At 34.2% G+C, this 16089-nt stretch overlaps 1 protein-coding gene across 2 annotated transcripts in view; it reads left to right on the forward strand.

The window, feature by feature from the left end:
* The window catches only part of Ptpmeg (Protein tyrosine phosphatase Meg), a 42403-nt gene continuing 26314 nt past the window's right edge, over nt 1-16089 (forward strand). Inside the window, exons 1-6 of one of the 2 annotated variants that reach the window (XM_074174517.1) lie at nt 1-282; nt 2133-2464; nt 6956-7172; nt 12275-12395; nt 12490-12730; nt 15683-15931. In XM_074174517.1, coding sequence (XP_074030618.1) covers nt 2180-2464; nt 6956-7172; nt 12275-12395; nt 12490-12730; nt 15683-15931 — 1113 coding nt within the window. In that variant the 5' untranslated portion in view covers nt 1-282; nt 2133-2179. Of the gene's footprint in view, nt 283-429; nt 579-2132; nt 2465-6955; nt 7173-12274; nt 12396-12489; nt 12731-15682; nt 15932-16089 lie in introns of those variants that run through there. The other variant, XM_074174519.1, reaches the window with a different exon arrangement.

The following is a 16089-nucleotide window of genomic DNA, read 5'->3' on the forward strand; positions in this document are numbered from 1 at the left end:
CACAACGCGATTGTGGGTGTTCTGTGAAAGTTATCAAACAGCAAATCTAACGTAATCTGAAATCTCATCTACATATTGTCGATGAATAAATAACAAATATGGGGGTTCGGTAAAAAAATACTGTGCCAACCGTTATATCAGACAATCAGCTTGTGATCGTGATAACCATTTTCATTGAGAAGTGTCGTAGATATGAAAATATCTAGGAGAACCGCAAACCCCGCCGCAGCAGACTTCAGGTTTTGACATATTTATCGCAGCATTTTTTCTTTTCCGGAATAGGTAATAGGCAATATTTGTTTTATGTAATTTCAGCGAAAAAATCACGTTACCCGTATTCAAAATCAGGTGTGTTTTGATCATCATCACTTCATGGTATTGGTATTTTTGCAATACTTTTATCAGAATGATATAAAGTAGATAACAGATGATTAAACCTGAGGCTGAAAATCCCAACTATTTTCCCCAGTTTTCTAAATTAGTCACGTTGTAGGAAATATGTTATTCCTTATCAGCTTTCAGTATGCTTTCAGTGAAAGTTCTTAGTGATGAGGTGTTGAAATTTGAATTGACCGATAGTAAGTTTTGCCAAACGGTCTATATAGATTTATTTCTACTACATATATTTTAAGTAGAAATAAATGTTGAGGTCAGGTACTGTGAAGTCTCAAAAATAAAATAGTGGTTAATTTGATCTCTATTGTTAATGTCTAGCTTGAGCTCAAATGGAAATCCGGGTGATATAATAATCAATGTTTGAATTGAAAGGGGTTTATTTTTAGGAGAGATCAATTTCTGGAAAAGAACGGTTTTGTCTATGGCAGATTCCCACAATTGTTTTGTCTATGGAAGAGTCACACAATTGTTTTGTATGAAGATGGAGAAGTTGAATGCCAAAACCTTTCTGTCCCAATAATCAATGAGATTGAGTTTCTCAAATTCCTCATCAAATCAAGGATCACAAATAAAATCTCATACCTATTGGGCATACTATAAGTAACTACAAAACTGCAACAGGTGACATAAGACGAAAAAAGCTCCCCTAAAATATATTTTGATGAACTCTTTATAATACCTATACAAGTTTGTGTCTGAAAATTACTTCTTTGCATGATCTACACATCTTTGTATAGAGTTATCATTTTGATTTTGATTGCTTTCTTTTTTTGGAAGATTCCCACATTTTTTTGTATCAAGATGGAAAAGTAGAAAGCCGAAATCTTCCTTTTTCAAAAATTAATCTCCCCTTAGAATATACCCCTTTCAATTTATACACGATTCCTATGGCTGGGATTCGATCAAATAAGCGAATGAATGTCATTAGGTACTTTCATCGATGACATGAATAGATCAAACTAACTCCGAGACATAAAGTCGTAATTTTATGAATGAATTGAGTGTTTTTTCTTATAATGTTACTCAGATGTGGTACCGAAGAGCTGATAAGGCCCACAGAAATATTATTATAAGTCGAGAAAATTATTTTTTGTTTTTTTTTTTTCTTGTTGAGTTTGAGAAGGTTTGAATTGAACCACAATTCAGTTTGTCTTTCTGCAACTGTCATGGCTGGAAGCAGATTCTGACATTTGTTGTCAGAGCACAAGATCGATGTGTCATCAGCATAAATGACATGTGTAAGGTAACAGTTCTTAGAAGAGATCGTTTATATAAACTATCAATAGAAGAGGTCCCAGCACGGATCCTTGAGGAAATCCGAACTCAATTGACTGTAGATCAGATATTCTAGTCAAATTAGTTCGAGGAAGGTGGAATTTTTGGGAGCTACTCGCTCTTGTTAAGTGGTTATGGATTCGAGATTTATATATACAGAATTATTCAAAATGAATTGAAAGCAAGTTATGTGTTTGAAAATGAATATCATTGCTAACTCGTACAGTCTCTGGGAAACAGACAGCCACTGCAATGTACTTAACTATTCACTTGTGAAATAATCCTCATTCCACGATTCTGTAACTTTTGTAAAGCCAATATTATATTTTGGTCAAATGAGTATAAAACACTAGCACAATAATCAAAATGGGGTTGGAATATACAATTATATAATGTAATTTTGGAGTACATCGAAAGTTGAGATGAAATATTTCACTAACATCTTCCTTTTGTATTTCTAGCATGTCGATAAAGCTGAGCATTTCGATAGCCTTTTTATTTTGTGAGAATGATCGAAAGCGTTTCAAAGAGGGCATTCAGTGGATCAAGTGGCACTTATAATGTTCACGCTTTAGAGCTGGCTGCTGCAAGGGAACGTAAACTGAAAGGTCTCAGCGTGACGGTGAGATTCTTGGATGACACCGAGCACGTTTTTCACATTGAAAAACGTGTCAAAGGAGCCGTTCTCCTCGAGCAGGTGTATCAGCATCTGGAGCTCGTAGAAAAAGATTATTTCGGCCTACAGTACTCCGAGAACGGTTGCCTGCCCGGGAGCGGAGGGTCGGTGTGGATGGTGAGTATTCGAATTTCTGTCCGAGGTTCGATAGCATGTGAGCATAAATTTTGCCATTTAAATTTTATTCTCTAAATCAGGGGTCTCCAAACTACGGCCCGCGGGCCAAATCCGGCCCGCGACAGCCAATGATTTACTGTCATCAATCTGGCCCGCGACAGCCAATGATTACCTAATTGTTGTTATTATTGCTGTGATAAGTTGAAGGAGAAAACACAGAATGATAATTACTCGTTTTTATTTACTTGCAAGGTAAAACTTAACGACAGAAATGATGACAAAGAAAACTTAACTTAAGTATCTAAGTTTAAGCATATCAACAACTAACAAATAATTGAAATGAATCACAGTAAAACAAAAACACTAATGAGATTTATGTAATTGTGATTTTCCACCGACAATACTTCGTAGTTGTGGATCAATTTTACTTATACCAATTATCAAAAGAGATTTAAGATGCTCATCGGTTAATTGAGATCTGTAAACATTCTTTGTGTACTTCATCTTGGAAAACGTTTTCTCACACAAGTAAGTAGTACCAAAAACAGAAAACAACCCACGAGCAAGTTTATGCAAATTATGAAATTGTTCCAGTGGAAGACTCTTATAAAATTCCAACAAAGATTAATTTTGATATTTGTTCTTAAGCATATCACTGCACCGTAAATCAATAATTTCCATTTGGACTTCCGGAGCCAGGGTTTCAATGTCAGAATCAAAAGGATTTTGAAAAAACTTAATTTCATTCGCAATGACATCAAAATCTGAAAAACAAGTATCAAAATTTATCTTCAAAGCACTCAAAGTTTCGATTGCAAAATTGACGGGAAATTCAGTCTCTGTAGTGTGGCTGAATATTTCACATGTTTCAAAATTTGTGAAACATTTTTTACGTCATTGCGATTGAAATAGTATTATTTTCTGCCTGAAGGATTTGATATTGGTGTATAAATCAGGGAGAAGCTGATTTTTTCCTTGCAATCTCAAATTCAGTTCGTTCATATGATTTGTCAAATCGACATAGAAGGCTAACTTCTACATCCATTCACTATTTTCTAAATCGGCAAAAGGGCGCTGCTTCTCATTTTAAAAAACTTTGATCTCTGCTCGAAGTTCAAAAAAGCGCTGAAGGACTTTTCCGCAACTAAACCAGCGTACAGCAGTATGATATGGTAAATCATTTTCTCCAATCCGTTGAATAAACTCGCGGAATTGTCGGTGATTCCGCCCAGTAGATCTGATGAAGTTAACAACTGATATGACTGGTTTTAGAACTTCAAACATATCCAAACATTTTCCGCACAAGGACTGTTGATGAATGATTCAATGTAAGACTAATGGTTTTGAACCATCATCATTTTCTACAGCCATTGACACAAGTGCAACCACTCCTTTATTTTTACCATACATATTTTTGACTCCAACAGTTGTTATAAATTTCAAATTTCTCCATCAAAGGTTCTTTTTATTAATGGCATTTTCAACTCCCTTAAAAATATCTGCCCCAGTTTTCGTGCCGTGAATACTATCAATATCAAGAACTTCTTCATACACTTCATAGCTTTTATCTACTCCGCGAATAAAAATCAACACCTGAGCAGTATCTGACACATCCGTTGACTCATCCAATGCTAGAGAAAACCACTCATGATGTCCATTTTTGTCAGACAGTTGAAATGATATATTTTCTGCGATGTCTTGCATCCTCCAAGCCACGGTGTTTGCTGTCAAACTGACACTTTCAAATAAATTTACCTTTTCGGGGCATATTTCTTCGCCTACTGCAATCAAGCATTCTTTTATCATTTCTCCATCGGTGAATGGTTTGCCACGTTTTCTGATTTCAAGAGCCACACGAAAGCTGGCGCGAGTTGCAGACTCTTGTTCAGTATTCGCTTTGGTAAACAAAGATTGCTGTGATTTGAGTCCGCGTTTCAAAGCTTCAAATTTTTCCGTCTGCAAACTTCCTGTATAATTGGAGTAACTTTGAAGAAGTTTCGATTCATAGTGTTGTTTAATGTTATAGTTTTTGAGAACAGCTATGGTTTCATTATAAATTAAACATAGCACCTTATTACTGGACTCAGTCACAAAATACTGAAAGTTCCATTTTTCTTGGAACATCCTGCATTCACTGTCGATTTTTCGCTTCTTTTCCATACTAACAAATCACACATAAAAACAATAAGTCAAATCAAAATACTTTTATTGACGGGTGTTACTTTATTTCACAATAGACAGTTTCGCTTCCATCGCCTTTCCTACGCAGACTAACTCGCAGTTGCGCCGCTAGCCTTTTATATGCAATTATTACTGCCATCTCGACGCGATCGGAATACACTAGCTAGAACCAGAACTTTCTCGAACCAACGCGGTAATTCCAAATATTTAATTACGCCTAATGCCACCTAGCGAGTAGCTAAAAAAGATAGTACACAGTACCACTACTCGCCACTAGATGTCGTTAAGTGTCACAATACACAATAATAATTGAAATGCAAAAAAAGCGTAAGTTTGCTTAGGTCACGCACTTTGCGACTATCCTAGTCTAGAAATATAGTTAAGGGCAGAAATTGGCCCTTGGGACAAACTGAAAAAATCATTATGGCCCGAAGGCTTCAAAGTTTGAAGAACCCTGCTCTTAATAATGAACCAATAATTGCATCCCCCAATATACCACCCCAAACATTAACTTTTTCAGGGTATTGCGTACGCCCTTCTCTAAATATTCGTGGGTTCTTGTCACTCCAGTGAGTCAAGGTTCTGCGATAATTCCAGCTGTCATAATTTTAATTATGGAATATCATCGACTGTATGTTGATGATGACCTCTACGTTGCACTGATGAGAGGCGAAATAGCCCGAAACCGGTCTGCAAGTGTGCCTGTACCAATAATTGAAAATCAATTCTGACAGTTGTATTGCCAACAGCATATGCAGGAACTACTTCAGTGAAGATTCCTGCATTGACACCAGTCAGATATAATCTAACGCCCTTCTTGGTATTAGCCATGGGAGTAGTTGTTTTCTGATAGGTGTCAGTCCATTGATCTAGAGTGTAGGGAGTTGAGACTGACCTAAACGAATTGTTCCTTTAGATGATTACTGTACAGATTCAAGACGGCGACCCAGTCAGATGGTTAATTGAGTGTTCTCACTGTAAATGAGGAAACATGCCGTGACAAAACCTTTAAATGTTGTCAAACCAAACCTAATAAGTGCCTAACTTGTATAGAATGTGGAAATTGTTATCATGTATCATGTGCTGCAAAAGCTAAGCTTAAATATAAAAATCTGTGACAGCAGAATTAACTGCAGTGATTTCAACCCAAAACCAAGGTCTGTATCGAAGGATTTGAATGAAAATATAAAAATCGGAATGGAAAATGAGATGCTGAAACAACTTCTCAAATAAAAGGAATATAAGTATAATCTACTCATGGAAAATAATAAGCTGTTGCAAATCAACAATAGTTTATTATTAGAAAAAGTCGAATCAATGAGGATTGATACTGATAAAAAAAACAAGGACAAACCCAAAACAAAAATATAGTACTGCGGCAAAAACAAACTCTCGGATAAATACCACTAAATAGACGTCCGGTTTTTTTCAAGAGAATCCCAGTCAGTCATATGAGAAAGAAAAAAAAAATGGTTTAATGTCTAAACAGGAATAAATCCCAATAACAAGACATTGATATTATTAACAAGCATGTTACAGTTTATATCTGCATATATACACACAATACACATACATATATACATACATATACATGAATACGATACTAATTTATCAACTAGAAACACCTGAAGCGAGTAAACAAAAAATAAAATAAAGTAAACATTTAGGGGAGTTAAGCAAAAAATTAGGTGGAACACTTGTGTGCAGCAAGCTAGGAGATTAATTGAAAAAAAAAAACATGTCAGATATAGAGCTAACAAGTAAAAACATAGTTCAGGTGTATTACCAAAAAAAAAACCTAATTCAGCAGTAATACAGCTCACATGGTAGAATTACTTTCAATTTGGGCTCATGTATTTTGACTAGAGCGTAAAAGTTTCTTAAAGTGGTTCTTAACTTGACCAATAGGTTCATAATAAATGTCGAGATTTTCACAGAGTTGATTGTAAAGTTTGCTCATTGCAACAACTGGTGACTTGAGTAATATGTATATACTGACAGAAAATAAAAGTTCTGGTTATAAAGCTCTTGTAAATTATAAAAAAGAAAATGTTTAGTTGCTTTTCTGAAGTCTTTGCAGTTCTCTTTGCATTTTTGACCTCAACTCAACAATCTCAACTTGTAACTCCTCAAGTATCAACTTTGAATAATGTCACGTTTAGCTTTTCTAAATCCTTAATACTATTAGATCTTGGTCTTCGAAATAGTTTAAAATACAATGCAAACAACAAATTTATCTTCAGAAATGTCGACAGAAACGTCTTCAATAACTTAGACCTTGTTTTAACTCTAATTTCTTTTTTTTTTTAGCGTTGGTTAGATCCGTCCAAATCAATAAAAAAGCAGCTGGGAAACTGCCAGTATCCATTACATTTTAGAGTCAAATTTTATGTATCCGATCCAAGTAAACTACAAGAGGAATATACAAGATATCAATTTTATCTACAATTAAGGAGAGACATTTTAGAAGGAAAACTACAGTTAGCTTCCAGCACTGCCATACTTTTAGCCAGTTACACTGTACAATGTAAGTATACTATCTTTTTTCTGTGTGAATACGTACAGATTATCTTGCCTGCAGAATCCAATATATAAAATATGGTAAACTCAGTATATTCGTCAACCCCGGTCCCATCTGATGTGCCGCAGGGATCTCATTCAGGACCATTAGTTTTCGACCTCTTTCTAAATGACTTGAATGTAAAGTCTTTAAAGTTATTCATGTCTCGTCTGATACTGAATTATTCCACTTCAATTAATCTAACTTGTATTTATTTATTCGGTATAAAAGGGAAAACCCTAAGTTACAAAACACTACCCGCAAAACCAAGGATTCTAATTTTTGAAGCAGTACAACGTGATTAACCCTATCAGAGGCATTTGGAAAATCTGTATAAATTGAGTGAACCTGCTACTGTTTCTAAAACGTTCCTGATATGTCCTTCTGATTGGCCAGCAAATTTGTGACTGTAGACTTGCCTCTAGAGAAACCATGCTGCTGGTTAGTTAGAGCTATGAGACAGTGCCAAGAAAGTTCTTTGGTTACGAGTCAATCAAATATTTCAGGAATAACAGATGATAAACTGATACCCTGTATAATTCTGCTGCTGGTATCACCTGATTTGTGTTATGTTTTGTTATTGTACTTTATTGTATTGATTGAATTGGTTACCCTTTATGGCATTTTAGCTCACTTTATATATTATATTTTATACTTTTATAGTTATATATCCTCAAATTTTAACAGTTGATAATTTTTATATATACCGGGTGTCAACGAATCTATTAGACAAGTCATAATTTCTAGACTATTAGGAGAATTGAAATGAGATTTGGTATAGTTGAATGGTATGTGGAGAGGAAAGTTTTCACATATTTTTCACTTTCCGGTCACTTCCGGTTTCAGCGGAAATGGCTCCGGTTCTGAATTTTTAAATGGAACACCCTGTATATTGTAACATTTTTGGATTTCTGAGACAATTCTGGATCAGAAACTGACATTTCCGGAAGTTTTTCAGCCTACTTGATTTTTTCAGAGTCACTTTTAAAATTGCATCTAGGTGGCCATGATCGGACGTAAACTAATCTATGGACCTCAGGTGATATCAGAAAATTGCAATAGCGGAGTTTTAGTGACTAGTGTGTTGAATATGAATGAGACAAGTTTACAAAATAACATTTTCGTGTCTAACTATTATTTTTCAAATGGCTACCATTTTTTGACAAGCAATTTCCGAAAAAAGGATTTTTTGACGAATCTAACGTTACTAATTTATTTGCGATTGGATCAACAAATTTAACTAATAATTTCAGCGATGCACTTAGATTTTTTGCAATATCCTAAGTTCTTGAAAATTCCACTATAGTAAATTTTCAAAGTGCATCCCTCCTTGTTCAAGACACATTTCAGCTCGTTCAATTGTTTCTCTCAACACGTTTTGTAACATTTGAGGCGATATACTTCTAAATGCCTGTTGAATCCTTTCTTCTAAGATTTCGAGAGTGGCTGGGGCTGTTGCATAGTAGACCCTTTCTTTTACATATCCCCAAATGAAGAAATCTAACACAGTCAGATCCGGTGAGCGGGCAGGCCACCGTACTGGACCGTTGGTTGCAATAACTCTATTATTAAAATGCTCTATTAAAAAATCAAGTACGTCTCTGCTATTATGGGGTGGTGCTCCATCTTGCTGGAAGTAAATTTGCCGTAAAACTTCTAAAGGCATATCATTAAGATGATCCTCGATTTCATTTTGAAGAAAACCCAAGTATCTAACCCCTGTTAACTGACCTTGAAACAATATTGGACCAATTATTCTGTTTCCAACGATACCAGCCCAGACATTGACGCCAAACCTTTCTTGAAAATTGCCCTCTCTCATTGCATGTTGATTTTGTTGGGCCCAGTACCGACAATTCTGCTTATTAAACATGCCATTATTTGTAAACCGTGATTCGTCGGAAAATAGAATGAAGTTGATAAAATTTGGGTTAACTCTATGATTTTGAAGCAACCAATCACAAAATACTACTCTTCTATTGCCGTCGTCAGCATACAAATGTTGATGTAACTGATATTTAAATGCTCGATATCCGTGCTTTTTCAGTATTTTTCTTGCTGATTCGTGACTTATCTGCATTTCTCTACTAATTTCTCTTAAAGAAACCGTTTTGTCAACTTCTACCATAGCAAGAACGTTAATCTCAGTCTCCTCATTTATGACAAACCTCTGTTCTGCGTCTCGATTTCCCTCTTGCCTAAAATGACTCTCAACATAGGGAAAATACTGATGAGATGGGTGTTGCCGATTGGGATATCTCTGAGCATACAACTCAGCAGCTTTCCTTGAATTTCTGTGGCATTCTCCAAACAATAACAACATATCCACTTTTTCACTTTGAGTATACATTATTTCGACGAAAAATTAAACTAAAATTAACGAAAATCAAGAGAAACTTCTACTTTCTGCTCATAAAGCTTATGTCACTGTCATAACCTAGGTGAGCGTTTTGTTCTCCAAAGTGGACTTGATGGAAATAACCGCAAAATATTATGCATCATTCCTATCCATGGCACCCTTGACAAAAGTAAATGAATTTGTATCGAGTATTTTCCTCATTAATATTTAATTTATGTTCTTATTTGTAATCCAATCGCAAATAAATTAGTATTGTTAGATTTGTCAAAAAATCCTTTTTTCGGAAAGTGCTTGTCAAAAAATGGTCGCCATTTGAAAAATAATAGTTAGACACGAAAATGTTATTTTGTAAACTTGTCTCATTCATATTCAACACACTAGTCACTAAAACTCCGCTATTGCAATTTTCTGATATCACCTGAGGTCCATAGATTAGTTTACGTCCGATCATGGCCACCTAGATGCAATTTTAAAAGTGACTCTGAAAAAATCAAGTAGGCTGAAAAACTTCCGGAAATGTCAGTTTCTGATCCAGAATTGTCTCAGAAATCCAAAAATGTTACAATATACAGGGTGTTCCATTTAAAAATTCAGAACCGGAGCCATTTCCGCTGAAACCGGAAGTGACCAGAAAGTGAAAAATATGTGAAAACTCTCCTCTCCACATACCATTTATCTGTACCAAATCTCGTTTTGATACACCTAATAGTCTAGAAGTTATGACTTGTCTAATAGATTCGTTGACACCCGGTATATATTTTTTCTGTTTATCTGTCAATTTTATGGGAAACCAAAGAAATATTGATGATTTTGAAGTCAAATCTGGTGAAATTATTATGCAGAATACGCATGCAGAGGTTAGGTTTTTGGGAGTATCTCTGGTTGAACATTTCTCTTGGATTTTCTGATTGATTCAGCCGTTTCTCGATGAAGATACATAGTAATTTCAAAAACTATATTGGTCAAACCGGCAAAACATTTAGGAATCGAATCCAGGAACATCATACGAGCTATGTAAATAAGAAAACAAATTCAACATATTCAAATCATCTTCTATAAAAAAATCATATATTTAACAAAGAGTTTAAAATTTTGCACATAGAAAATAAAGGTTTGAAACTGAATAATTTGGAAGCAATGGAAATTAATAAACTTAAAAATTCACACATTCTAATGAATGACCAACTAGATTTGAATGGATCACCATTATTGAACTTGTTTCCTTAAAAACCGAGAAAGAATTACTATTGATGTAGATGTGAAGTAATATATATTATTACTCTTTATTAGCAAATAATGCTCTTCAATACTACTTGTGTAAGTCACTCAGATAATTTGGCAACATATTGTGTTTAATTTTAAATATAAATATTAGCATATTTAGTGTTATCCTTTGTTTAGCAGACATAAGAGACAGTGTTTCCAACATGTATTCCACAGATGTGCGTTTATTACAACTTAATATTGCCCTCATGGATCTGTTTTGAAGCTTCTGTAATCTGTTTAGATTTTCATTGCTCACAAAATAGAGTAATGTACTGCAATAGTCAAAGTGGGGTGCTATTATTGATTTATAAATTGTTAATTTTGCATATTCACATATTTAATTTTTCAATCTATATAAAAGATGAATTTTCGTGACTATTTTCTTCTGCTTCAGGTAATCATAATTGAACAAGTACCTTGGGTAGAGTTTTAGGTAATTTTTTGGAGGTAGTCTCAATTATGGTTACCTGTAGTATATAAATATTAATGTAAGAAACAACTTAAGGTATTCAAATATCTTGACAAAGCTACTGTGTTAGCGAAACATGCTGTGATATATTTTTTAAATAAAGTTTGTGGAGATCAAATCGTGAGGTGTAGTTTTTGATTTTTCTCTTGGAAATTCCATTGCCAACAATTATCTTCCACACTGAATTCTTTGAAATATCTCCTTATTAATTCACGATCTGTTCTAGAAGTCAAACAGATGGTGAATGTTTATTATGCCCAATTCGAATCGAGACTCAGATATGGCATTTGCCTATGGGGCAATTCTCCAGGTGGGAAAGATATTTTCATCTCAAAAACGAATTTTGAGATGTATCGCGAAAGTTTCTAACAGAGAATCCTGTAGAGCTATTTTCAAAACATTTCGTGTTTTGACGCTTGCATGTCTCTTCATTTTCGAAATGTGTGTCCATGTTTTTAAAAATAAGAACACTTTTATTCGCAATTCGTATGTTCATGGTTATAGAACAAGAAAAAGGTAACATTATGCAAAAAGAAAAATAAATTGATGTGCTCCTGATCATTTTGGCCTCAAAATATTCAACAATCTCCCAGAAGAATATATGTGATGTAAATTTCAGTGTTGTTGTATTTTAACCTTTTTATTTTTATTTTTTGATGTAAATTTTTAATTAAATGTACTAATTTACCTGCCAATTGACAATTCCAATACATGTAAGCCATGTCGAAAAACGAAAATAAATATTGCACTTAATCCTAAATCACTTTGTTCACTTCATGTATTTGTATTATTTTTTTTTTCTACTGTGAATAAAGTTATAATTATTATTATTATTCAATAATTTATAATATCCTGAATTGGTATAGTGCAATGCAAAGACTGTTTCATATGTCTTCATTACTCATAATAACCAAATTGATTTTCTAAATAAGACCTCAAAGCAAAGATTCCTCTATATGAGTTTTCTTATTTCAGCCGAACTAGGAGACTATCAACCCGAAGAACATGGACCAAACTATTTATCACATTTACAACTCGTTCCCAATCAAACTGAAGAAATCGAAAATAAGATATCAGAGTTGCACAAGCTACACAAGTAAGAACCATATTTTCAATTTGGTACTATTTTATATTGGTGTGAAATATAGAACGAATTTTTTTCATTCCCTTCTCATTTCTAATCATTTCAGAGGTCAATTACCCGCAGATGCAGAGTTCAATTTCTTAGACTACGCGAAGCGAATCGAGATGTATGGCGTCGAACTTCACAAAGCGAAAGACAACGCAAACAAAGATATACAGCTGGGAGTTACGCATATCGGTCTGGTCGTTTTCCAAAACAACGTCAGGGTCAATTCGTTTTCTTGGTCGAAAATAATGAAGATATCCTTCAAGAGGAAACAGTTTTTCATACAATTGCGCAGGGAAATCGTAAGTATATACATGTGATAAATGTTGACTTGTAAAGTACAGCAAACCTTGAAGATGGACTTTGAAAGATAATGCCAAGGTTTCGTTGAGTTTGAAGCTTTGGATTTGTGAATTCAGAATTTCGTTCAAATTGAAAAAGTTTTTGATGCAATTCCTGAAATTGATCTGATTTTAGCATTTTTTGACATTCTTGCAATAATGAAACAGTAACAATAATAGCATTTTTGTCATTCTGTAGCGAACAAAAGAAAATTGTGCATAAATTGGAATTCTGTTCAAAAAATAAGGTGAATTTTAGTTTTTCCCAAAAAATAATTATTCATTCATCAATATCTATTTTGTCCCCATCAAAGTAGTCTCCCTCAGATATAATTCACTTGTGTCAGCGTCCTTTCATGGGTCTCTTCAATTTTGGGAACATGAGAAAGTCGCAGGGGGCAGAATCTGGTGAATACAGTGGCTGAGGCATGATTACGGTGTTGTTTTTGTCCAAGAAATTACGGAAAAGCAATAAATAATGAACAGGTGCATTATCATGATGCAAAAGCCACACAATACCAGAAGTTTTCTTCATATTGCTTCTAGCAAGCGACGCATAACTTCAAGATAATACTTCTTATTGACCATACAACCATGTGGCAAGAACTCCTGATGCACTACGCCACGGTAATCAATGAAACAGTGAGCAAAACCTTCTCAGCTACTCATCTAATGGTGATTCGACGATTCTCTATAACAATTTTCTTCACTTTCTCAACATTGTTATCGGCTGATGATGTGCCTTCTGTGAAAAACTTGTACCGTTTGTTTACATTTTTCTGACTGAGAGTACGATCGCCGTATGCCACTGTCAACAGTTCAACATGAATGACATGAGTCATTCTTCACAGCATTTTGAGTGTTTCGAATATACAGTTGACTCGCGATAGTTCAACACTACGGATTACTTCATTCAACGGATTCAACGTGTTAGGAATCACACGTTAAAAGGTAAGACCTCGTTAATCCTTAGCTCGCACAAGTTTCGACTTCTGAGGGTTGTCGTTCGTAGGGGTGCGACAGCTGGTTAACGGAAAAACAGATTTTAAACAGATTTTTAAACTAAAAATTGCCTCTATTTAATTGAATTTGCAGTGTATAAGTTTGAAAATCTAGTTGACGATGAATTTTTATGTAATATTTGACTAGAAAAGATTCAAAATATGTAATGAAGTCAGGCTTTAGTTTTTACAAAAGAAGAGAAATTTATTTAATATTAAAATCATAACATGAATCGGTTTTATAGGTTAATGTAAGACGGACTAGACTAGACTAGACCGAGCGTGTCGGACTGTAAAGTGTCGGACTATCGCGAGTTGAATTGGTTTGAAACTCAACTTGAGACCCCAAATTTCATATTTCTCAAAAAGACAGTCATCCCTTCTTGACTTGTATTTCTTTAAGAGTCCATCTTCCCTCTATATTATTATTTGATAGGGTCAACCAAGATTTGCTTATCGCCAAACTGTCTTTGTTGGGTTTTTATGGACCAATCTTGCAATGGATCCAGAGTTTTTTATCTAGTAGAAGCCATATAGTAAAAATAGGAGGCGGCTGTGTATCATCCACAATTCCTGTACCTTCGGGTGTTCCTCAGGGTTTCCACTGTGGACCTTTGCTATTCAACCTATTTATTAATGACCTAGCTACAATTATGAAACATAGTGAGGTACTGATTTTTGCTGATGACGTAAAAATATTCAAATCAATTTCTTTCTACACACGATGTCTCACTCTTACAGGAAGATTTGTCACAATTTTATATATGGTGTGTTAGGAATCACATGAATTTAAATATATCCAAATGTTTCTGTCAAACATTTATGACTATAGTATCAATAATATACCAATTAATAGGAAATCAGTGATAAAGGACTTAGGACCTATGTTTGATCGTGAATTGAACTTCAAATCTCGTAATGAGTATATTATAGCTAAATCACTCAAGAAGTTGGGCTTCATCAATATATCATGTAAGGAATTCAGTTTGAACACTCGCAAGTTATTATATTGTTCAATAGTTAGATCATTATTGGAGTACGCTTCAATAATTTGGTGTCCTTATTATGAAATACACATAAACCAAATTGAAGCTGTACAAAAAAAACACTTTCCTGAGGATATGTGCATACAAGTTAGGTCTAAGAAGGTGAGAATATGTATACAACAACATTAGAGATCAGATGAATCTATTATCTTTAAAGAATGGAAGAATTATTTTAGATGTATGTTTTTTAAACATAATTTCAACTGGCAACATCAACTGTGAGGAGATTTTATCTTTAATTAATTTGAATGTCAACAGGCAGACCAGAGTCAGTACCGAAACATTTAAAATACCGTTCCACTCCACAAATTATGGTTTTTTCTCTTCTGTCACGTATATACTCAGAAATGGGAATATTTATCAACAGGTTGATATCTTTAGAAGTTCCACAAATACCATCAAAATTGAACTGAGTCGCATTATTTCCTGAAACATTTCCTTTGATGATTCTATACTATTTCATCATTACATTTGCTTTTTTATACTATATATAATAATAATAATAATAATCATCTTTATTTCAGAATATGTCAACAATACAATAAACATATAATGACAACATATAATGAAATGACGTACTATACTATATATAGTACCACTATTGTATTGTACTGTGATTTTACTACCGTATTGTATTTTGTTTTTTATTATTATTGTGCTATGTATTTATTATTTTTGATTTACCTAAGATTTTACAAATTCTTTTTTTTCATAACAAATTGTAATTGGGACTACTCGTTGAATAAATAAATAAATTTATCTCAGAATCAAACCATGGTGAGTTAGTTGTGGCAATCATTTCATAGATTTCAATTTTTCTCTGTTCTGACACTTTCAATGCACTCGTTATCTTTTCATTGTTCCAGACTGAATCGTATGACACTTTGCTGGGTTTCAATATGGAAACGTACAGGTCGTCCAAAACTCTATGGAAATCTTGTGTGGAACATCACACTTTCTTCAGGTTACATTCGCCGAGAATAAGGAGGAAATTTCCCCTGTCGTTGGGGTCCAAATTTACGTATTCTGGACGAACCGAATTTCAGACTGTGTCGGAAGTAAAGCAGAGGGGTATTCTGGAGAGGAAGTTCGTCAGATCTCCAAGTAAACAGTTGGTGAGTTGATCTTGTATGTTTGCAAACATGTTTATTGTGCATAAGAATGCTTCTTGTTGACAAAAACATGGTGATGTTTTGCGTATTCCAAGTCATAAGTCAACGAAATATAAAAAGTCCCCTTTGTATAATGCCATAAATCTGTATAATAAATAACC

This window comes from Leptinotarsa decemlineata, unplaced genomic scaffold (assembly GCF_025532065.1).
Source record: "Leptinotarsa decemlineata unplaced genomic scaffold, Ldec_3_MD MMD2_tig00000591_RagTag_RagTag, whole genome shotgun sequence".
Lineage (NCBI taxonomy): Eukaryota > Metazoa > Arthropoda > Insecta > Coleoptera > Chrysomelidae > Leptinotarsa > Leptinotarsa decemlineata.